Source organism: Pongo abelii, chromosome 7 (genome assembly GCF_028885655.2).
Source record: "Pongo abelii isolate AG06213 chromosome 7, NHGRI_mPonAbe1-v2.0_pri, whole genome shotgun sequence".
NCBI classification, from domain to species: domain Eukaryota; kingdom Metazoa; phylum Chordata; class Mammalia; order Primates; family Hominidae; genus Pongo; species Pongo abelii.
In genome coordinates, this window is record NC_071992.2 from 22,071,285 (window position 1) to 22,095,194 (window position 23,910).

Sequence of the window (23,910 nt, forward strand, 5' to 3'; positions counted from 1 at the left end):
ATTTTTAGCAGAGACGGGGTTTTGCCATGTTGGCCAGGCTGGTCTCGAACTCCTGACCTCAGATGATCTGCCCACCTCAGCCTCCCAAAGTGCTGGGATTACAGGTATGAGCCACCACACCTGGCCCGCCCTGTGCTTTTCTAGGGTTGCTTTTTTTTTATGCCATTCTGAGCCCTTTGGATGGAGAGAGGCTTGTCAAGTGGCAAGCAAAGGAGCATGCTGATAGGCATTCTGGTGATGTATTTTTATGCCATGTAATAGATCCCCCTGACTTCAGTGGCTTAAACACACGGTCATTTACTGTGCTTAGGGATCTGAGGGTGAGGACTGTAGCAGGGCAGAGTGGGGAACAAAGCTCTGCTCCCCATGGGATCGGCTGGGTCCTGGGTAGTCACTCAGCTGCACTCAGCTGGATACGGGACCTAGCTGAGACTCTGGGACAAGTGGCCCCTCCTACCCTACATGGCCTTTCCAGCAAAATGGGAGGGTGGGCTTCTTATATGGCAGCTTAGGGCTCCCAACAGTATAAAAGTGGAAGCGGGCCAGGCACAGGGGCTCATGCCTGTAATCCAAGCAATTTGGGAGGCCAAGGCGGGAGGATGGCTTGAGGCCAAGAGTTTGAGACCAGCCTGGGCAACATAGTGAGACCTTCCCATCTCCAGAAAAAAAAATAAAAAATGAGCCACATATGGTGGTGCATGTTTGTGGTTCTAGCTGCTTGGGAGGCTGAGGCAGGAGGATTGCTTGAGCCCATGAGGTGAAGGCCTCAGTGGGCCACGATCGCACCACTGCACTCTCCAGCCTGGGTGACAGACTGAGGTCCTGTCTCAAATAATAGAATAAAAGTAGAAGCTGCTAGGCCTTCTAGGCTTAGGTAGGCTAAAACTGGCAGAGCATCACTCCTGCTCTATCCCATTGGTTAAAATGAGTCTCTGGGCCTGCTAGAATTAAACAGGAAGGGGTGACCCAAGGGTGTGATTAGTGAGAGGCATGTTTTAGTGAGGTCAGCAGCCTGAGCCAGGTCTAGGAGGAAGAGAGGGAAGAGTTACCCCAGGTCTGACGTGACCCTTTTGTCCCAAAGCTGGGGCTTATATGTTAATCAGAATTTGGCTCCTGTCCTGGCTCAGTGAGTTGAGCTTCTGTGGGGGCCCCTGCACCCTGGCTCTTCTGCCTCTCCAACCCCCAGAGCTGCTCTTTTCCCATCACAGGTGGGCAGGGAGCTGTGTGAACGCCCGCCCCGGAGACACGTTTCTGGTCTTTTCCTCCCTCCCGCTCCTCTTGTGTCCTACCCTTGCCCCAGGTCTTCTCCTGCCTGCATCTCCCCAGACCCCCCAGTCTACACTAGCCTTCCCCACCTCAGAGGCCTTGTCATCTGCCCCTTATGTGCCCCCTAGGCTGCCTTGCGTTATCAATTTGCTCGTAACATGTCCCTTCTGTCTCCTGCCACCTGAGCAGCAGCCCTCTTGGCCTAGGCTGTGAGCCCGGGATGGTAGGGAAGGTTGTCAAGGGGGTAGCAGGTAGGCTGGCTGGACAGATGGCCATGGTGGTGACTGCACCTGCCCCACCAGGGGGCCCTGGGGCAGTGGCAACTGTAGCCATGCTGGTCGTTTGCCAACAGGCCATATGCAGTAGACCCAGGAGTTGGCTGGTGAGGTAAGCAGCCAGTGGGGCGTGCAGTTTGGGTGGGGAGGGGCTCTCTTTTGGAGAGCATGCTCTGAATCTACATGGACACCTGTCCCTGGGTCCCTTTTCGTCTCATTTCACAGATAAGGTCCCGGGATAGGTGATGGGGGCAGGGGCCAGCTGAAGCCTATCTGACCCCTGGAGCCCCTTTTCCACTGCCCTGTGCCGCCTTCCTCACCCCCGTCACTGGTGGAAGGGATGTCATCTTTCCTGTTCCAAGGGGAGAAGTCCCAGGCAGCTGCCACACCGCAGCGAGGGGAGAGGAGGGCAGACACACGTGGCTCTAGAAGGCGTGAGAAATGGCATTCTTTATTCATAAATAAAAACGTAAAATTGCCACAAATAGTTTACATGGCCAAAAAGTGACGTCAAAAATAAAACGAAGCTGTCAAAAGCAAACCAAACCAAACGAGAAATCACAAAGAGAAAAATAACTATGTACATCTTCCAAATGCTGGTCCGTCCCAGCCTGCCTCTGCTGGGGGCTCCAGCTCTGCCTGCAGGCGCAGCACGAAGGCTACCTTGCACAAGAGGTGGGTGAGCAGCCCCACTGGCCCAGGGGTGCAGCCTCTGTCATGGCAGCACCCACCGCATGATGACTTGAGGTCTGCAGGGAAATCCCTCTCCCAAAGCTGCTGCTCCTCCAGCCAGGCCTGGCTTAGTTTCGGGCAACTGTCTCACCTAAGAGATGGCCCAGGCTGGGGCCAGGCACAGGAGGCTCACTGAATGCCTCTCTGGGGAAGAGATGCCCCCATATCCCAGTCCCATGTGAGCTCAGTGCTATAGGGGCTGTGTGTGCCTGGCAGGAGTTCACCCAGAGAGCTAGGAGGGAACCCAGTGACAGTCCAGTCATTCTGAGGTCCAGGGGCAGAGTCCGATCCTTGGTGAGGTGGTGCGGAGTGCTGCTGTCTCCTGCAGGTGTCCTTTGGGGACAGAGCAGGTTGGTCCATCCAAGTGGGTCAGTGGGTCAGCCAGCAGGCGTGCCCAGAGGGAAGGGCAGGAAGCCCACCCTGTCTGGGGCCTGGGGCCAGGCTCTGTGCTTGGAGGCTTCTGCTGTCCAGAGCCTCTTTCCAGAGAGGCAGAATCTAGCATGGTCCAAGAATAGTGAGGGCGCTTTCGGACAGGGCAGGAAAGAACACCCACAGGAAGGTGAGGTCGCGAGGTCGCAGGACACTTGCATTCTAGTGCCACTGTGGGCCACTCTGGGGCCGGGGCTGGTGGCAGCCCAGGGAAGACATCTGCCACCTTGGACGTTGGACAAGGCCTGGGGGGAACACATCTGGGCTGGCCTGGGACAGGGCCGTGGAGATATGGAGAAGGCTGCACTGCCCTGTGTATGGAGGGTACGGGGACACCATGGTGGAGCACAGCCTCGCGCCTCATGGCCTTCCCCTGGGTGTGGCAGCCACTTCTTCTCAGGCAACGTCTGAGGGCAGAGCGCTGGACTCTGGCTGCTCTTTCCTGTGGTTGGAGGGGGGGGTCTCCAGCCTGGGGAGGGGGAGCCAGCGCTTTCCTCTCTCTCCGTGGGGCAGTCTCACTGGGAGAAAAAACTCAAACAAGGCACAGCCTGGTGGAAATGAAGGAACTGAGGGCTGGGGGGCAAGGAATGGGGCATCTTTGACTTGGGTCTGAACTGTGCCCAATGGAGGGTACTGCCCTCAGGCAGGGAGGGACCTTTGCTTGTGGATTCCAGGTTTAAGCCTAGCTTGGGACTAAGAGCAATGGTTTGAAATTCCAGAAAAGCTCCTCTGTCGTTTGAGGATGGCAGGATGGGCACCGTTGAACCCCAGGGACAGGAAGGTAGAGCCAGCCACAGAAAAGGTGACTCTGGCCTCAGCCCGCACTCAGGGAAGGGCTAGGACCCATGAGGGTGGGGAGCAAGGAGAGAAGCATCTTCCCACCCCTACCTCGGGGTCTCTAAGGGCCAGCGGTGAGCGAGGCAGAAATGGGGACTGGCCTCGGACTCAAGTTCCCAGACGCTCCCCTCCTCATCTCAGCAGGCAGCAGGCGCAGGCATGTGGGAAGGGCTGCTGTCCTGAGAACAGCAGCTGTGGCTACAGTCAAAAATAGAACATGGAACAGCCTGCTAGGTCTGGCTTGCTTCTGAAAAGACAAGAAAGCAAAAAAGAAAAAGAAAGAAAGAAGAATAAAAGAAAAATCTGGCCAGGCACGGTGGCTCACATCTGCAATCTCAGCACTTTGGGAGGCCAAGGCAGGTGGATTGCTTGAGGCCAGAAGTTTGAGACCAGCTTTGGCAACAAAACGAGAGCCCGTCCCTACAAAAAAAATGAAAAGTTAGCCAGGCATGGTGGCGATGGTGGCGTGCACCTGTAGTCCCAGCTAGTTGGAAGGCTGAGGCGGGAGGATTGCTTGAGCCCAGGAGTATGAGGCTGCAGTGAGCTATGATCATGCCACTGCACTCCAGCCTGGGGGACAGAGCGAGACCCTGTCTCATAAAAATAAAAATAAAAATAAAAATAAAAATAAAAATAAAAATAAAAATAAAATCCCTGAACCAAACAACAGAGAAACTCCACCTTTTATCCTTCTCTACCACCGCCTCCAGCTCTGCACATCTGCAGAGAAACCCTGGACTCCCTGGGGCACTGCCCAAGCTCCTGAGAAAGGGACCTGCTCTCTGGATCCTTTAGTCTGGGACAAATGGGGGTCTTGAGGTGGAGGGAGGATGGCTGGTGGCCAGGCTATGCACACTGCTATGTATATGCCTCTTTTTCGTCCTGCTTGGGGCTCTGGCTTCCTGGCGCTCTGAGGAGCCGTCCTGACCTCTAGAAACCCAGAACTCAGCCCTGAAGGTGCTAAGGGGGAAAGGTGTGCCACCAAACCTGGCTGTAGGCAGAGGAGGAAAATGTCCAGATCACATATATGCCATCTTAGTGATATGGGCTCTTCTGGATCAAGCAAAAGCTTGATTCTGGGGAGGGGAAAACATTCCAGAGTAGCCACCGGCCAACGTGAACCAGGTAGGGACTCCCAGCCTCTGGCCCCAGCTGGACAGATGGGGAGGCTCCCCGAGGGCGACTGGAAAGCCACACCCTCTGGTTCACGGTGGCTTCAACCCTCCCTTCGCAGCACCCAGCCCAGGGCCTCAGGGTCTATGGCTTAAAGAAGAGTGGTCACCGAGGTCAAAGGCCACTGGCTGTTCAGAGGCTGCTCAGCTCCCATTTGCAAGAACCAGTAAACAGGGGCTGGGCCCCAGGGGCTGGCCATCATCCGCCACTGGCTCTCAACCCTTGGATTCTCCCTCTGCCCTCCTCTGGCTGTGGCAGGGTCTCCACACTGCTGGGCTGCCTGTCTCTCTCCTCCTTCCTGTGGCTTGCCGGGGCTGGGACAGCCCTGAGGTTTCGAAGCCAGCTTCCCCGCAGCTCATTCCACCCCTACACCTCTGCGGCTAGAGGAAAATAGCTCAGGTTCTGATGGGGCTGGTTCCAAGGCTTCTGGTCATATATGGCTTCTTTCTATTTCCAAGGCATTCCAATGTGTCCGGGAGGAAAAACAGGTTGGGATGAGAAGAGCAGGGGAGCCGCTGTACTTGCTGTGGCCACCTTCCCTGGAGGAGGGGGAGAGGATAGCTATTTTGAACAAAGGCCAAAATTTACGGAGCCCTTAACCAAAGCATACAGACCCCTGGACCCATCTCCTGGGAAAGCCAGAGGAGTCAGGGCCTGAGGTCTGGTGGGCTGCAGGGCTGGTGAGCACTGGGACATCAGAGATGGAAGGAAAGGCCATCCTGCCCTCGCCTCGGGGGTCCTGGGTCTGTGTCCCAGGGAGTGGCGTCTCTCAGACAGGTCTGAATTGCTGAGCAGGGGGGATGCACGGGAGAGCCCTGCCTCCCAGTGCCAGGTCCCCAGACTCGCCTTCCCAGCCCCTCAGATCTCGGTGGCTATGATGTCCTCGTAGGGGATGTCAGCCCCTTCCAGGTCAACCTCCAAGGGCTCCCCGGCGCTATCCCCGCATGCCAGCTGCTGCAGGGCTTTCTCCAGGCGCTGGTTCCGCTGGTACATGGCCACGTAGCTCTGCTGCAGCTGTTTCTGGTACTGAATCACCTTCTCCTTCTCCTCTTTCCACACCAGCCGCTCATGCTGGAAGCCTGAGGACATCTGGTCATGGCCTTGCCGCTCCTCCCGCAGCTCAGCCCGCAGCCGCTCCAGCTCCCGCTGCAGGGCGGGGACGTCCTCAGGGAAGGTGGGCGGCCCCATGTCGCGGGCCAGGGCGGCCTGGGCCCGCAGCTCCTGCAGCTCCTGCTCCAGCAGGTGCACCTTCTCCCGCAGCAGCTCTGCCTCGTTCTTCTTGCGCTGCAGCTCATTCTCACAGACCTCCAGCTCCAGGCCCTTGGTGCGCAGGGCGCCCTCCAGGTCCTGGGTCCTCAGCTCCAGGCCCTCCAGCTTGCCCCGCGTGTCCTTCAGCTGTGCCTTGAGACCCAGGATCTCGCTAGCCTTGGCGTTTACCTCCGTCTGGGACTCCTTCAGCTGCTGCTTCAGGAGGGAGATCTCGCCTGACTTCTGGCACACCTGCCGAGGGTGGGGTGGAGACAGAGTGCCAAGAGGTGAGTGTCCTTACCCAGGGAAGTGACAGCTCAGCTGCCTAAAATAACCAAGCCACTCCGGATGCGGTGGCCCGGTGTTAGGCATTCCAGCCTTTGTCCAATCTGAAAGTAAGCTGGACATTGCTGTGACCTTTTCCCAGGTTATCGAGCTAGGCTATATAGTAAAATGATAAAATAATAATCATCATGTATAATGACACATAGTATATTATTATTGTTATTATTTGAGAAGAAGTCTCGCTTTGTTACCCAGGCTGGAGTGCAGTGGCGTGATCTTGGCTCACTGCAACCTCCGCCTCCCCTCTGATTCTCCTGCCTCAGCCTCCCAAGTAGCTGGGATTACAGGCACCTGCCACCACACCTGGCTGATTTTTGTATTTTTAGTAGAGACGGGGTTTCCTCATGTTGGCCAGGCTGGTCTCGAATTCCTGACCTCAAGTGATCTGCCTGCCTCGGCCTCCCAAAGTGCTGGGATTGCAGACGTGAGCCACCACGCCTAGCCACACATAAGTATATTATTGTAAACATACTTTCACTAATAATTTGTAGTGTTATTAAGTGCCAAGCCATACATTTGCTCATCTATTCCTTACAACCCGATGAAGTAGGTACTATTAGTAATCCTCAATTTACATCAATGAAACTGAGGCACAGAGAGGTTATGATAGCAAACAGCTGGTGAAGTGACCAGCCTGAGGGCTAATATATATATATAAAATATATAAAGTATAAGAGTAGGGATTTGATCCTAACAGTTTAATCACTCCACCCCATTGCCACCATGGCTAATGTATCATAAGCGGTCAAGCTGAGGTTCAAAGCCAGGCCCATGCCTCAGCCATGACTGTGTCACTCCCTTCGTGGCATAAATACAGGGTTGGCCTTGGAATGAAATTCTTGGTCCCAAGCAGGCATCCTGGGTAGGGTCGGATTTTCCCCAGGACTGTGCAATGTTTCACTGAGGGCAAGGGGAAATTTCTACTGTGAAAGGAAATGTGAAGGTGGCTTCCAGGCTTGTCCCAAGAATCCACTCTGTAGAGCCACATGCTCTGGCCTTCATTTACTCTTAAGATTCAGCCAGACTGGACTTGGTCTCCCATGACCCCAGATGGCCAAGATCCAGAGACACATGGGTCTAACCTGCGGCTTCTGTTTTCATCATTGCTCTTGGCCAAATTTTGATGGGAGATAGGGGTGGAAATAGGGAAGAAGAGCAAGAGGAGAAGACAATCATTCTTCATTTGACAGATGTGGATTGGGCTCTCCATCCAAGCCAGCATTGTGGTAGTCACTGGGTACAGCAGTGAATTTGTGATGTAGTCTTTACTCCAGTAGAGAGGAGAGAGGAGGGCTGGGTGCACGCAGGGGTGAGGTCAGAGGGTGTGGGCATAAACATGGATGACAGAAATCAGGCTGACACCGAAACCAATACCATTGGTGTTAAATGGGGGTGATACAGCTGCCAGCAGCGGGCAAGTTAAACTACTGGTTGTTGACTTGCACATAGCCAGGGGTTTGCATGTAGACTGAGATTTGGACTCTGAACTGGGGTGAGGCAGGCACGTGGACAGAGCAAGCTGGGTGCGAGCATGTAAAGAGCCTCAACGATGGACTTGAACTCCATGAGTCATCCAGACCACCGGGCTGGTGAGAAAAGCTGCTTTCCCACTAATAGATGCAGAGGTTATGGGGTTCTCCAGCACGGTCAGGTACAGATGCCTCATTTCCAAGTGTGACCGGGTGAGTGTGTGTGAGTGTGTAAGTGTGTGAGTGGGGGACTCTTTCCTTCCTCTCCTAGGTTTCCATCTCAGCTCACCAAATAGAAGTTCCACTTACACTTCAGCAAGGAGTGGCCACTTCCATCACTGAAACCTGCCACCAATAGGGTCCCTCTTACTAGTGGGTGCGGTCCCTCCCTCCAAAGCAACAAATGCATTCTGTGCTCTCTTGGGCCCCCGGCCCCGCCTGAACTCAGGCACAGCTTGTGCTTCTTCTGAGCCTCCTGGGAGCAGATTGAAGGGAGGTCAGCCCACAGCCTGGCTGGGCCTGGGTCATCTGACTTCCGGCTTCATGATTTAACGGCTCACTTGGGAAATTGAAATATAGGAGCCGTGAGGGTGACGGTGGGGACAGGAGGAAGCTCAGACGTAAGTCGATCCCCCAACATGGTTTGCAGGGAGCCCCTTCTTTGGGTGATAAAACCAGCACATTAGCCCCGCTTGCCTGCGCGGTCTGTGTTTGCACGCTATTGGCCGGCACCAGAAGGAGAAGGGGGTACTGGCTCCAAACCGCTGACCACCCAAGCCCATGAGCCCTGCGTGCCCTCACCTCCCACTGGGTCTCCTCCAGCGCGGGGCCAAAGCTGGTCTTCTCCCTCTCATAGGACCTGAGCTTGGTCTCCAGCAGGTCCTGCTCCTTCATGAGGCTCTCGAGCTCCTGCCGGAGCTGCCGCTTCTCCTGCTGAAGCTGCAGTACCTGCAGGTGCAGGACCTGCTGCGCGCGCTGGCTCTTCTGCGAGGCCTGCTTGAGCTTGCTTCCGCCTTTGGGCTCCGGGCCCTCCAGCTCGTCCCTGCAGCGCCGCGGCCGCTCCTCGTAGGCCAGGCTGGAGGCAAGCTCCTTCTCCTCGAAGCTGCGCTGCAGTTTCTGGAGGGCGCCCTCCCTCTCCAACAGCTTCTGCTCCAGCTCCTGGATGCTGCACTCGTCCGTGGAGATGGGGGAGCGGACACACGAGGGGCCCTTGTCTGCCTTGTTCGAGTGGCCCAGCTTGCTACCTCCGTCGGAGAAGGACAGAGCCTTCAGGCTCATCATGTTGCTGTCCTGGAGGACGATGCCCTGGGTTATGTTGTGGGCGGAGCCCCCAAAACGGCTGGTGGGTCCCACGGGTGTGACCAGTGGGTCCAGCTGGTAGCTGCTGCTGGTGCTGTGTGTGGGCAGGCTGGACATGGAGTTCCGGCCGGAGTCTGACAGCGCCCCAGAGCACAGGCCGGTCTTCAGCTCCTGCTCCTTGGGCTTGTCTGGAGGGGCAGGGTGCAGCTGGTGGCTGGCACTCTCCGGGGAGGAGTGCAGGATGGCTCCTGACCGTGGCAGCACAGGCTTGAAGGCTGTGGGCCTCACTGCACCCTTCTCGGAGCCCTGTACAGGACAAGGACTGCGGTGATTCATGCCTCCCCCGCGCGCGCTTTGCACCCTCCCTCCCCAGGCACGTGTGCCGACCTTGAGCCAATCTGGGCTCTCTGAGCGCATGCAGCACCCCTCTTGGTCAATTGTCTTAGCAGATCTCGCCTGTTGCTTTGAAGCAGCTGAATGTGATCTCTCTTAGGAGGGAAAAAACCCTAATGGTGACTTGGGCACTTTGTTCTATGAATTAGCAACCTGCCACCAGCTTGCCCCAGCCCTCCTGAGGTGATAAATACCATCTTGAGGCTCCTGCTCTAGGTCTCTGTGTGGGGCAGGTTAGGGCATTAGGCTGGCTGAGCTTGCTGTCCCTCCCTAGGCCCATCCCTTCTTCCTGTTCACTGCCTCTTCCATTAAGCCTGGAGCAAGGACACGGACCTGGCCTCCTTACAGGGTTGAGAGGCTTACTCCAAATCACAATCCTTTTTTAAAACTGTAATTTTCCCTGGTAGAGTGCTTCGCAGTTTACAAGCCCCTTAGTTTGAAAAGCTGAATGCTCTATGCAAACATAAGAGGCTCTTTCCTTGTAAATCAAAGCCAGGGATTCATTTCTCCAGGGCAAGGGGCAGAGGACTGAATAGGAAAATTGATTTCAGTGTCCACTCGTGGGACGCACGGGGGCTTGCGCTGGTGTGAGGGCTGGATTTCTCAGTGCCTGGCCCCCTTTTGCCCTAATCTCTGGTAAATGGATGACAAAATTCCAGCCTGTATTCAAAGATGCCCCCAGGCACAGCTTGAACAAGGAGCTAATGCACACCAGGGCGGCAAATGAGAAGACCGCACCCACCCCCGCGAGTCTTCTGGGGAGAGAAGTGGTTAACTCCGGGCCTGCATCCTCTTCATCTGCGCTTCCAGATGAGAACAGGGCTCCCTCTCCTTCCCGAGGCTTGGCAAATGCCTGGATCCTACGTTGACAATCCAGCTACATTTCAGTGGGACTCCAGAAAGCTCACATGTCCCCTGTGCTCTTTGCTTATGGGCTGACCCAAGACTTTTGCTTCAGGGGGACTGAGCGATGCTCTAATTCCCTTGTGCAACCTTTGATCTCTGCGGTGTGGCCACAGGCTTCCGCCGGCACCCCTGCCCCTCTGGCTTTTAGGAGTCTAAATGCTCAGGTCACCACTCCCCCGAACCCCCAGACTCTCCACCCCCATTTTGCTTTCTCCTGCCTTTCCAACCCACTTACCCTTGCCAGCGACCCCCGCTTACCATTTCTAGCTGATTGGAGAAGGGCAGGAGCTTGGGGGGTGTGGACGGGTCAAAGTCCACCCCAGCCTGGCCCCCTAAATCCCCGCTGGACAGTGCTGTGTAATCTGGGTGGTGGGAGCCCCGAGCTTTCTGGCTGACCTTGATGTAGAAGAAGTCTTCGCTCTTGCCCATTTTGGAGCTGGACTTGCCGTGACCGGAGTCCTGGGAGAAGCCAAACCTCAGCAGCCCGTCGGAATACCGGTTGAGCTTCTTGAGGTGGGAGGACTTGCGCAGCTTGTACTGCGAAGCCCGGCAGTGCTTGCTGTGGAAGCTGTGGCCGGAGATGAGGCTACTGACGCTGCCCATGGTGACTCGGGGCTGAGGATGGGGCAGGGCGGGGCGGGGACCTGGAAAGGCTGCGGCAGCAAGGGGCAGTCCTGGCTCCGTGAGGGGACTGAGGTCATAGCAAAGCCCTCACAGAGCCTGCGAGAGCCGTAGACCTGGAAGAAGACACAAGACAGAAGTCAGCGTGGGTGGGAGTGGCCACAGCACAGTGCTGATTCCGACTTCCAAATCTGGGCAGCAGAGAAACACATGTCAGAGCCCAGCACTGTCTCCACCACCGGGTGCTCCATTCCTTCTTCCTTTGTCTGATAATTCAACAAACATTCACTGGGAGCCCACTTCAGGCGAGCCTCTACTCTAAACACTCGGGACCCAGCAAGTGACTAAAACAGTCACAGTCCCTGCATTCCTGGAACTTAGGGTTACAGTGGTGTGGCGAGGCCAGAAGCAAACCAATGTATACTATAGCAAGTGGTACCAGTGCTGCGGGGGAAACTGGAGCAGAGAGGACAGAACAGAATTCTGGGAGGTGGCTGTTTTATGCAGGAAGGTCTTCTTTTGCTAGGGTAGCATTTTAAAAGGCTTCAAGAAAATGAGGGGGCAGCCAGGCATGGTGGTTCACGCCTGTAATCCCAGCACTCTGGGAGGCTGAGGTGGGCAGATTGCTTGAGTCCAGGAGTTCGAGACCAGCCTGTGCAACTTAGAGAAACCCCATTTCTACTAAAAATACAAAAATTAGCCGGGCGTGGTGGTGCACACCTGTAATCCCAGCTACTTGGGAGGGTGAGGTGGGAGAATCATCTGAGCCCCGGGGATCAAGGCTGCAGTGAGCCACAATCGTGCCACTGCACTCCAGCCTGGGCCTGACTCAAAAAATAAAAAAAAGAAGAAAAGAAAATGAGGCGCAAGTCATATGAAAATCTGGGGGGAGAGGGGTTACCAGAAGAAACCCCAAGTATAAAAGCCTGAGTCCCTGAGGCAGAGGGGGCTTGGCTGTGTGAGACCCACATGGGAAGCAGCCTGGCTGGAGAACAATTAGCAAGGCTGGGAAGGAGAAACAGAAAACAGGAGCCAGCACACATCAGACAACAAGGAGGCTGTGCGGCTCAAAGAGCTCTGGCTTTGCTTGGGTTGAGACAAGGAGCCCCTGGATGGCTTTAAGCAGCTGACACCTTGATCTGCCTTAGGTTGGGGAAGGTCACTCTGGCTTCTGGGTGGGGAAGAGGCTTATTGAGGAGACGGGGATAGAAGTGGTGGCCAATTACAGACTAATAGAGCTAGTCTAGGGTGGTAGTTGTGGATTAAGTTTCAGATGTGGTGGTGGCTCATGTCTGTAATCCCAGTATTTTGGGAGGCCAAGGCAGGAGGATCACTTGAGGCCAGGAGTTCAAGACCAGCCTGGGCAACACAGTGAGACCCTGTCTCTAAAAAACAGTTTTCAATGTAATTTTGAGGTTGAGCTGACAGGACTTGCTAAAGGATCAGATGCAGGGAGTGAGCGAAAGAGAGGAGTCAGGGACGATGCCAGAGGAGTTTGGTTGAAGACATTCAGTTTGCAAAGCCTATTTGGCATCCAGGGAGTGATGGAGAGTAGGCAGGAGGGTGAGTGGGCAGCTGCTGGGAACTGCAGATGCACTTGTCAGAGCTGGGAGTGTGGAAGTGGCTATGAGACTAGGTGGGGTCACCAAAGAGCAGATGCAGGAAGACAAGAGAGACCTGAGGATGGTTAACATGGAGCACTTGGCATCTGGAGGTCAGGCAGGTTAGGAGAAGTGAGGAAGGGCAGCAGAGAAGGTTTTCAGGGTGATGAGGATATAGAAGACCTAAGAAAGCCAAGTCAAGAAATTGTTTCCTAAAAATGGTGTCAAATGGCCAGGCGCAATGGCTCAAGCCTGTAATCCCAGCACTTTGGGAGGCCTAGGCAGGCGGATCACCTGAGGTCAGGAGTTTGAGACCAGCCTGACCAACATGGTGAAAGCCCATCTCTACTAAAAATACAAAAAATTAGCCAGGCAAATTGGGCATGGTGGCATGCACCTGTAGTCCCAGCTACTGAGGAAGCTGAGGCATGAGAATAGCTTGAACCCGGGAGGCAGAGGTTGCAGTGAGCTGAGATTACGCCACTGCACTCCAGCCTGGGCAACAGAGTGAGATCCTGTTTCAAAAAAATAACAAGGTGTCAAGTGCTGCTGAAGTAAGACAACAATTAAGAATTAGTCAATGCATTTGGCCATATGGAGATCTTTGGTAACCTTGACAAGAGCAGTTTTGGAGGAATGGTGGAAGGAAGGCCTCACTAAGAGGATTCAAGAGAGAAGGAAGGAGAAAGTCATCACAGCCTTAATGTTGAGAAGTACCCAGCCGACTTGGTGTGCATTCTACTTACATCACCTGCCAGCTATGACATGGAAGGTAAACTGTTTAACATCTTTAACCTTCAGTGTTACAAACTAATTCTAAGATACCCTTAAACTTTTTTTTTTTTTTTTTTTTTTTGAGATAGAGTCTCTCTCTGTTGCCCAGGCTGGAGTGCAGTGGCATGATCTTGGCTCACTGCAACCTCCACCTCGTGGGTTCAAGTGATTCTCCCACCTCAGCCTCCCACGTAGCTGGGATTACAGGTGAGCACCACCATGCCTGGCTGGCTAATCTTTGTGTTTTTAGTAGAGATGGGGTTTTCCCATGTTGGCCAGGCTGGTCTCGAACTCCTGACCTCAGGTGATCCACCTGCCTAGGCCTCCCAAAGTGCCAGGATTATAGGTGTGAGCCACCGGACTGGGCACATTTTTTTTTTTAAAGTAATAGGATAGCATCTAATAATCAATGCTTAAACAATAACAACCTTGTCAGTCACCAGACAGGAGAAATTGGGATGTCAATGCCAGCACATGTGCAGATTCAGGCAAATCTCTAAGTTTAGATCACACAATTTTCAAAGCTAGGAAAGGTTGTGTGATTGTCATGCACTGTGAAGTATTTCTTAGTCAAAAGACAGATAATCCAATTAAGACGGGGAAAGCCACAAGTTTAATAAAACAGGAGATGTGGAAGGAGCCTCTGTTCTTCGCTGGGCTCTAAATTATACCATCCATCCTAAAGGGGCTAAAGAAATCCCAGGTGGGACATGGAGAACTGCATGGACACAGCTGAAAGGGAGCCAGAAACTTTCTGACTCTGTTTTTTAATTTTAATTTTATTTTATATATATTTTTTACAATTAGCAGTTGTGCATGGAGACTGTGACTCTGAATATCTAGGCTTTGATTCAAACTTGCATGATTATCCTGAAGAATAAAGAGGTTATGTTATGAATGAATATGTTCTATATTTTGTTAGGAAAAGCATGACACAACAAAACTTCATCGTGTAAGTTTAATATGTTTTGATGTGAAAAGCTATTATTGAATTGATGGCTTTGTAGACTCGAGGAAATACAATGAAGCAGCCTACTTCATAGGATTGTTATGAGAAATTTAAGAAATACCACCATAAGATAACAGTTCTGGAACATTTACTCAATACTTAGTACATAGTAGGCACTCAATAAATGCCTGACTGTCTTATCGGTATCTGTTACTTATATTGTGACCATTGTCCTTGCCAGCATCCATCATCCCTATGGATCTGGGGAGCCTCAATGTCCACACTCACTTTCCAGAGCTAATCCTTTCCTTCTAAATGCAACCTTTCTGCCTCCCATTCCTGCGAGGTGTGACTTAGGAGCACAGGGTTGCTCTGCTGATATAAACTTGACACTGACAAAATGTGTTTTCATCCCCCTAGGTCATCCATCTCTAGCTTAGCTGACATCTCCAGTTCCTATGGGGCGAAAATACTACTCTGGTCCACATGCAGGGGTGTCATTTTGGGCCAAAAGACCCTCCCATGCTCTGCACAATATGCTCAGCTCCTTCCTTTTTTGCCATGCAATACACATTGCCGAGCAGCTCTACCTGCAGGGCTGTACAGACCAGACCATCAGCTGTGGCATCGGCAGGAGTTTGATTTGAAAATCAATCTCTCTGAGGTTTCTTCATTTACAAAATGAAAATATTAATATTAAATAGGAACATTACGGAGCCGAAACAAAAGAACAGAAGGAAAATACAATGCCTGGCATGTGGCAGGCGGTCTACAGATGTGTGCACGATATGTGTTGCCTTCAAGCCTATGACACTGCTGGAGGCTATCGACAACATGGGTGCATCGGTGCTAAATGGATCTGTTTATGGCTCTCATCCATCTCCGCTCACCTGGGCCTTGAAGGAGCCTCCCAATGTGTCTTTCCCCAGTTTGTTCATTAGACACGTCTGAAGCGTCCAGGTCATAGCACTTCCTAATGGGAACCCTTCCAGGCTTCCCACGGTGTTAGAGTACAATGCGGACTCCTCACCTTGTCCTGCATGTCCCAGGGACAGCCACACTCATCTCTTTCCTGGTGGGTGAACACACGAAGCCTTGACCCATCCAGGAGCCTCTGCACTTGCTGCTGCTTCCCCTGCCTGGAATTCTCCTCCCTGGGCTCTTTACATACATCAGCCTTTCTCATTTTCTAGTTCTCAACTTGACTCTCAGGTCCGTAAGGTGGCTTTCTCCAGTTAATCTTGAAACCGTTGCATCCCTCCCTGATTACTTTCTACCAACCTGTTTATTCCCTACGTAAGGCTTGCTCTCACCTGTACTAATATTATTATTTTTTATTGATTTTTAAATTTTAGAAACAGAGTCTCATTCTGTCATCCAAGCTGGAGTGCAGTAGGTAACAGTGATCAAAGCTCACTGCAGCCTCCAGCTCCTGGGCTCAAGTGATCTTCCCACCTTAGCCTCCAGAGTAGATGGGATGACGGCACATACCATTACTCCTGGCTAATTAAAAAATTCTTTTGTAGAGACAGGGGTCTCGCTGTGTTGCCCATGCTGGTCTTAAACTCCTGACCTCAAGCTATCCTCCCACATTGGCCTCCCAAAGCACTGGGATTACAGGTGTGAGCCACCACACCCGGTCATATCTTATTTTATTGACTGATTGATTGACTGATTGATTTTTAATTGAGACAGAGTCTCACTGTCACCCAGGCTGGAGTGCAGTGGCATAATCTCAGCTCACTGCAAATTTAGGGTTTATTGTGTGTATCTTTACCAGAATCTGAGAGCAAAGGTTTTTGTATCTAGAGCTCCTAGAACAAAAAAAGGGAGGCTAAGGCACAGACTCACAAGGTGGGATGCTGTGGCCCTGGCCACTCAGTGACCAGTGACAGAGGTGGGACTCTAACCCAGGCCCAAACGCCACAATCTCCATGCTAAAATTGCACGCTGCAATTGGGGACTGTAGGTGAGGCCCAGAGATGTTAGGGTTTCTGTCCCAGATAGCAAAGTGAGCTTCCTGGGTTAGGGAAGAGAAAGCCTAGAGGAGGAATCAAAAGCAGACTTCTCTAGCCGAGCTTCATTTCCCTTTTGGGCCAATGCCAACAAGGTTGTAGGCACTCGGAAGCTCTGTCATTCACCTGGGCAGCAGCCCTGTGCTGTGTCCTAGAGGGTCAAGAGGAAGAAGACGGACAATGCCAGGAGCCCAGGAGAGGGGTGACTGAAGAATGGCCACCTCCAGTCCTCCTGAGAGCATTCCTATCCCTTAGCCCAGATACCCAGCTGGCCACTCCCCAGGTCTCGACACACAGAGGAGCTTTGAAGTTTGAGGAAAGTTTGGGATCCACTTGAAGCTAAGCTAATCACCTTTAAGTGTCTAGACTTGTTTCTCTGTCAACTTGGAGAGAGCATTACACAAAACTCAGCTGTGTTCCATCCTGGTTCCCAAATCCATCTTCTCACCTGCCCCTGTCGGACTTGCTGTCTCTGCCCTCCATAAGGACAGGGTCAACAGACACATTTTTATTTCTGGGAAACAAATTCCCATTGACTGGGAGCACCTATTTGGGGTGAAAATAAGAAATCACATAGATGTTGGGGATTCAGGAAGGGGACAGGAAGAGGGAAGAAGGATGGAGAGAATGTAAAGGAACCACAGAGCCTCACACTCCATATGGCATGGTGACCTGCTACGTGAGTTCCTATGGAAGGAATCCAGCTAGAGTTGGACTTTAGACCTCAAGAGAGAAAAAGAGAAAGGAACCCAAAGCAGCTGGGACCGTCCAGCCTACCCTTCTCAGAATCTGGCCCCAAGACCAGTCCCAGCCCTCACACCCCTCCCTGACATGACCTCCCCTCCGCTAGCCCACCTGCACTGTGGGTGGCTGCTCCACCAGGACGGGGAGGGGCCCGGGATATTGCGGAAAGCCCTCACTTTTGAGCGGCTTCTACTCAAAAGTTGTGGGAGCACCTCAGCTGCCCCATCCCCAACCCCCTTCTGCATTCTCCTTCCCAAAGGAAACCAAGGCTCAAGGCAAAGTGACATCTGCCTCTGATGGTCCCTTTCTGGAATGTGGAGACAGAGGCATGGAGTTGCAAAGTGTCTTTCTGGATGCAGAGAGGTGTGAACTAACCTGACTCATCGTCTCATCCCAAACCAACAGTCTGGCTTCCCATGAGTTGAAGCAGCTATGCCTTGGCCCACGCCAAGTCCCGGGTTCTGGCTGGGAAAGGAAGTGGAGGATTCACACACACCCTCCTCCTCCTCTGCCGCCATGCAGTGTGCAGAGGTCACTCCCCCAGCCGGAGATGTTCAGCCTCCAGCCACCCCGCCTCCTGCCTCCTCCCTCCCACTCAGCTTCTGTTATTTCCCCTCCTGCTCCCTGACATCCTTCCCTCCTTCTCCCCATCTCCGTCCCACACCTCCTCCCCTAAGCTGCAAGGAGCAGGGGGAAAGCCCACCAGCACTCAGCAGTGAGATCACAGCTGTGCTGTGCTTCTGGCATCTCTGCAGTCTGCACTTGCCCCTCTTTACCCCATCCATTCCCCCCAGAACTTTTGCCCTTTGCAGGCCCACAACGATGCAAAGTGTTGTGCTGGCCACTCCCCAAGCCCACCCAGCCAAGTGTGTCCTCAATAACTGCTGTGCCAAGTAGCCTGGTGGCAGGACTGAGCTGATGGGGCTGCACTGTGGGGGAACATTTAGTCATTTCTTCAACAAATATTTATTCAGCATCTGACATGGGCTAAGTACTGTGCAAAATGTAGAGGATCAGGTGGGGAAGAGGGGAGGAGAAAAGGAAGGAGAATAGTTAGTGAATGGTAGATAAAAGCCAGAGAGACAGGGAGGACAGGTGTGTGAGTGTGTGTTCATGTGTGCACGTCTTTGTGTGTGCATGTGTGAATGTGTGTGTGTATACGTGTGCATGTGTGTCTACTACTTTAGATGGAGTGGCCAGGAAAGCTTCTGAGAAGATGACATTCGAGAAGAGCCAGCCTGATAAAGTGGTTTTGTAAAAGGATGCCCTTATCAGGAACAGCAAGTGCAAAGGTGCTGAGGTCTGGATGAACTTGGGCTTGGTGTCAGAGCAGCAGTTCTCAAATGGGGGTAATTTGGCAGGACCTGGAGACAAGACATTTTTGCTTGTCATGATGGGGGTGCTACTGTTATTCAGTGAGTAGAGGCCAGCAATGCTGTTAAACATCCTACAATGAATGCATACGACAGCCCCATGACAAAGAATGATTTCACCCAAAACGTCAACGGTTCTGTGGTTAAGAAACTTGGTATGGGGGGAAGAGGAGGAAAATATGAGTTTAAAACCCCAGTTGAGTCACTGATTCAGTGTGACCGTGGACATGCTATGTAACCTCTCTATGCCTCAGTTTCCTCACTTGTAATATGAAGGTAACCATAGTGGCCCTGCCACATGACTTCAGTAGGGAGAGGAAAAGAAGTAGGAGCTTAGAAAGTATTTTGAAAAGTCCCCAGTGCTGGTCATTGTTAGTATTCTTTCTCATTATTATTCCCCAGAAGAGCTCTCTGAGATGCTCCGTTGATTTGAGAAGCACTGCGGGGCTGGACTCCCAGGGCAGAAGCTGGCCTGGCCACAGAGGTCTTAGTGCCACTGCCTACCCCACGACCGCCTTGAACTTGGAAGCAGGCAGAGACTGGGCGGGGAGATGTGGGTCTTCCCTTCACTGGTGCAGAGCCTCGAGGCCCCTCTGGGCTCAGTTTCCAACCACAACACGAGGGTCTGGATTCATTTCAGTCTTTTTTTTTTTTTTGAGCCCTCTTAAGAATTTAATGAGAGCTGTCAACCCCCTCTTCAGAAAAACGCACCCTCCTCCAACATTTTGGCTCTGACTTCTAAGGGTTCCCTGACCCCTAATGCCCCTTGATTGACCTAGTTTAAAAACATTCATACATCCTGCTCTGGAGGATAGAACACCAACTTTGGAGAGGAACAAATAACGTGGTCTTGCATTACTGACTTCACTTTAACGACTCCCTGCTTCCCTCCAGGAACTGGAGAGAACATTGGAAGTGAAACTAAAGCAAATGCATTGCATCCTCTCAAGGCAGCCCCATCCCTCCACACAGACTCCAGCCTGCAGCCCCTCCAATCCCCAAGAGGTGGGCGGACCTTAGACCCCTCAACGTGGGGCGCGAGGTGGAAGAAGGGGTCTGGGTGGTCAGAGGGGCAGGCCCTCTGGACTGGCAAGCGGGGCTCACGGAACAGTGTCTCCTGAAGGCTCACCCGATGCTCATCGGACACCCCACACGGCAGCTTCCTTTTCCTTGTATTTAATAAATTTTTAAGATATGGAAATACATTCAAAAATAACCCAAGTACCCCATGCAGAATGGACAATTGTTAAAATGTTGCCATATTTGTTTCAGAAATGAAACAAACATCTCAGAGTTGGAGTCCCCATTCCCTATTCCTTCTCCCCACTCCCACCCCTAATCTTTCTCCCCAGGTGGAAAATTCTCATGATTTGAGTGGGAACATTTTTGGACCATTAAACATATTTTAACATCTATGAATGCTATTGTTTTTTTACTTTACATAAGTCATATCATGTCATATATATCATTCTGCAACCTTGATTGTTGTATTCAACCTTTTATTTCATACTTGGGATCCATGCATGTTGACAGCATGTAGAGCTAGATCTTCCCATTTACCCGTTGTGTAATATTCCACCTCATTTCTTTTACTATTCCCTACTTAGATGTTTCCATTCTGTTGCAAAAACCCTCTTATATATGATTATTTTTCCACGTGTGAAAGCTTTACTAAGATTTATTTTATTGGGGGTCTCAGAAGCTGTCAGTTTTCAAAGCCTGTTCCTTAAATTGTCCAGGAGAGACGACATCTAGGACCTCTATTAGCCAAGACATCAAAGGAAGGCAGCGGCAGTGAGACAGAGAGCCCCTGAGTCACACTTGGCTGTGTTACCCTGGGGGAGGGGAGGAGAAGTTGCTGTTACTCAGAAGAGGGGCACTGGCAGAAATGAGGCCCAGGGAGGAGCCCTGTGACCAGGTGTGGTGAAGGAGCTTTGGCTGAGCAGAGAGGTTGACCTGCTGCAGGTACAGAGGAGCCCCCTGCTCTGCGGCAGCCTGGAACCCAAGGCACAACCAGCCAGGCAGGACCTCGGCCGTCCTCTGCCCCAAATGCTTCACTACACCCTGAGGCCAGAGCGGAAAAGGGATTTGCCAAGCTCATATCACAAATTCCAGGCTCCAACCCTGTATTCTGTCTATTTGACTAACAGGACAGGGACAACTGGGTTTCATTTCCACCTGAGGGGAAGAGGGAAAGGGGTTAAAGAGCAGCCCCTGATCTACCAGGGCACGTGTGGAAAGGGGGGATGTGGGGTGTGTACGTGTGTGTGTCAGGTTGTCTGATACAAATGGGAGTTCAGCCTGTTGGGCTCATGGTGCTGCTCGAATCAGAGAGGGTCACCCTGTAGGTTCAAGTGCCAGGAAGGCAGAGGAGGCTGCAGCTGCAGTCCCAGGTTGGGGAGCAAGCTGTCTGCAGGAATGGCTGGTAGGTTGCCGGGCAGGGATCAGAGTTCTGTCTGTAGCTCTCTCCTTCCCACTGGGGCGGCATCACCAGCCCAGGGTAATTTCTAATCTTAGCCATGGGAACCACGCCTTCGCTTTTTCATGCTCAGTTCCATCTGTGCAACCTGGAGAACTTCACACTCACTATTATTCATTCACATTGTCCCCCAGGGTAGCGGCATGGCAAGCATCGTGTTGACTGCAGAGAAAAAGAGGAGCAAGGCTTCTCAGAAAGAATTTGCATCTCAGCTAGGCATCGTGGCTCATGTCTATAATTCCAACACTTTGGGAGGCCAAGGCAGGAGGATGGCTTGAGGTCAGGAGTTTGAGACCAGCCTGGGAAACACTGTGAGACCCTCCCTGCCATGTCTACAAAAGATTTTTTAAAAAAATGAGCCAGGCACAGTGCCACAATGCCTATAGTCCCAGCTATTTGGTAGGCTGAGGTGGGATTGCTTGAGCCTAGGAATTGGAGGTTGCAATGAGCTATGATCATGCCACTGCACTCCAGCCTTGGCAACAGAGAGACTCTGTCTCAGAAATTAAAAAAAAAAAAAAAAAAAAAGCAGGGGAGAAAACAACCCCTGAATCTCATCATGAAACCTCAGCTTCCTTTCCAAGAAAGAATACAGCCCTGTTTCAGGCCTGGCTCCCATCTCCCTGCTCTGCGCAGAGGGCAGGAAGTTCCCTTGGCCACAGTTGCTCCTCGGTGCTCAGCTCCCTTGGCCCTCAGCCTGCACAGCTCTTGCATCATCTAACTTTTCAGGGGTGAAAGTCTGTCACCCCATTTATCTTTAAACCCCCTTGAAGGCAGATAGAGCTAAAGCTTCTTTGTGTCACACACAGGGTCAAACACAGTGCTAAGAACATAATAGGTGCTCAACAATTTTTTTTTTTTTTTTTTTGGAGACAGAGTCTCACTCTCTTGTCCAGGCTGGAGTGCAGTGGTGCAGTCGTAGCCCACTGCAACCTCAACCTCCAGGGCTCAAGAGATCCTCCTGCCTCTGCCTCCCAAGTAGCTGGGACTACAGGTATATGCCACCATAACTGTCTAATTTTTAAATTTTTTGCAGAGACAGGGCAGGGCTTGCTATGTTGCCTAGGCTGATCTTAAACTCCTGGGCTCAAGTGATCCTCCTGCCTTGGCCGCCCAAAGGGCTGGAATTACCAGTGTGAGCCATCACAACTGGCCCTCAATAAATATTTTTAATAAAACCAGCTCATAAGGAGGCACAGGGACTACTGACCTAGTTCACAGAAGGGAAGCTGAGGCCCTGGGAGGGCATGTGACTTAAACTGAGGTCTCCACGTATGCAGACACCGAAGCCAAGTCTATACTACCAGAACCCAAATCTGGTTTTCACTCAGACATTCATCACGTAGACTTTGAGACAACTGGTCACCTGGGGGAAGTGCATCCATCCCCTTCCTCAGCAACCAATCCTGTTCGGAGTTTTGGACCAAGACAAAAAAAAAATACAAGGCAGAGTTTCTGTTTTTGAGGATCTGGTGGAGAGATCTGACAGCTATGTACACCTAAACAAAAAGGGTTTAAAAAGCAGCGTGAATTTAACCAAAAATGCAGCTTTCTTAGGAATTTGCTGAGTTAGAGCCAGTTTGTCTCTGCCCCTAGCATGTGAGCGGTTTTTAATTTTTTCTTTTGTAGAAAAGGAGGTGAAAATTACTCTCTTGGCCAGGCATGGTGGCTCACACCTGTAATCCCAGCACTTGGGGATGCTAAGGTGGGCAGATCACCTGAAGTCAGGAGTTCAAGACCAGCCTGGGCAACATGGTGAAACCCTGTCTTAACTAAAAATACAAAAATTAGCCAGGCATGGTGGCGCGCACCTGTAGTCCCAGCCACTCAGGAGGCTGAGGCCGAAGAATCACTTGAACCCAGGAGGCAGAGGTTGCAGTAAGCCAAGATCGCACTACTGCATTCCAGCCTGGGCAACAAAGTGAGATTCCAACTCAAAAAAAAAAAAAAAAGAAAAAAGAAAAAAAGCTACTCTCTTATCTGCCTCACCTCTCAGGCACCCGGGTGGAGGATGCTGTCTGGGCTGTCAGGTCCCCTGGTTTCTGGCATTGTCCTTGTGTTCTTTTCTTCCTGCTTCTTTGTCCCGGGGTGCTGAGAGACTAAGAGTGTAGACCTGCTCTCCATGTTGGGGGCTGGATAACAGAGAGGTGCGGGAGTCGGGCGGGGCGGGGCGGTGCTGCAGTCAGGGAACCAGAGCTCTAATTCTGGTGCTGCCTCACTCCTGCTCTGGGACACTCATCCCACTTACTGAGCCCTGCCTACTCTTACATGTGGTCAGCACAGTTGTAGGTCCTTAGGAGGAAACCACCAGGCATCATTCTTCAGAACTGACACTTTTTTTTTTTTGCTTGTTCGTTTGTTTTTTGAGACAGAGTCCCACTCTGTTGCCAGGCTGGAGTGCAGTGATGTGATCTCGGCTCACTGCAACCTCTGCCTCCCGGGTTCAAGTGAGTCTTCTGCCTCAGCCTCCCAAGTACCTGCGACTATAGGCGTTCATGCCACCACGCCCAGCTAATTTTTTTATTTTCAGTAGAGACGGGTTTCACCATGTTGGCCAGGATGGTCTTGATCTCTTGACCTCATGATCCACCCGCCTCGGACTCCCAAAGTGCTGGGATTACAGGCGTGAGCCACCGCGCCTGGCCCAGACCTCACACTTGGCACACACTTTACTTGCATGTTCGCATTAGGCCCTAGACAAAAAATCCCAGACCGATGGATCTGCTGTATCATCAGGCATACAATTCAGTCTTTCAGGGTCTCCATTTCCTCGTGTGTCAGATAAGCATAGTTGATACCAACGCCACTGTCAATGAAATCACAGATACAAAAAATGCTTGACCAGTGAGGATAGTACACATTGGATGCATTGAAACCAAAGGGCATGTGAAATTATAGATCAGTATGGAAACATGCTAGAATTAGATCCTTGCATTTCTTGAAGTCAAAAGAGCAGGTCCTTTAGGAAGGACTCCCCACCCC

The 23,910-nt window shown here is 52.0% G+C and overlaps 1 protein-coding gene across 4 annotated transcripts in view; it reads right to left on the reverse strand.

Annotated features, from left to right (window-relative positions):
• Window positions 1-1,973: 1,973 nt before the first annotated feature.
• The window catches only part of LZTS1 (leucine zipper tumor suppressor 1), a 57,699-nt gene continuing 35,762 nt past the window's right edge, over window positions 1,974-23,910 (reverse strand). For 2 of the 4 annotated variants that reach the window (XM_054561305.2, XM_063726567.1), the window contains 4 exons: window positions 22,918-23,734; window positions 10,631-11,109; window positions 8,576-9,379; window positions 1,974-6,212 (listed from right to left, as the gene is read on the reverse strand). In XM_054561305.2, the coding sequence (XP_054417280.1) occupies window positions 5,571-6,212; window positions 8,576-9,379; window positions 10,631-10,975 (1,791 nt within the window). In that variant the 5' untranslated portion in view covers window positions 10,976-11,109; window positions 22,918-23,734 and the 3' untranslated portion in view covers window positions 1,974-5,570. The remainder of the gene's footprint in view (window positions 6,213-8,575; window positions 9,380-10,630; window positions 11,110-22,917; window positions 23,735-23,910) is intronic. The other 2 variants (XM_003780631.5, XM_063726566.1) reach the window with 1 other exon arrangement.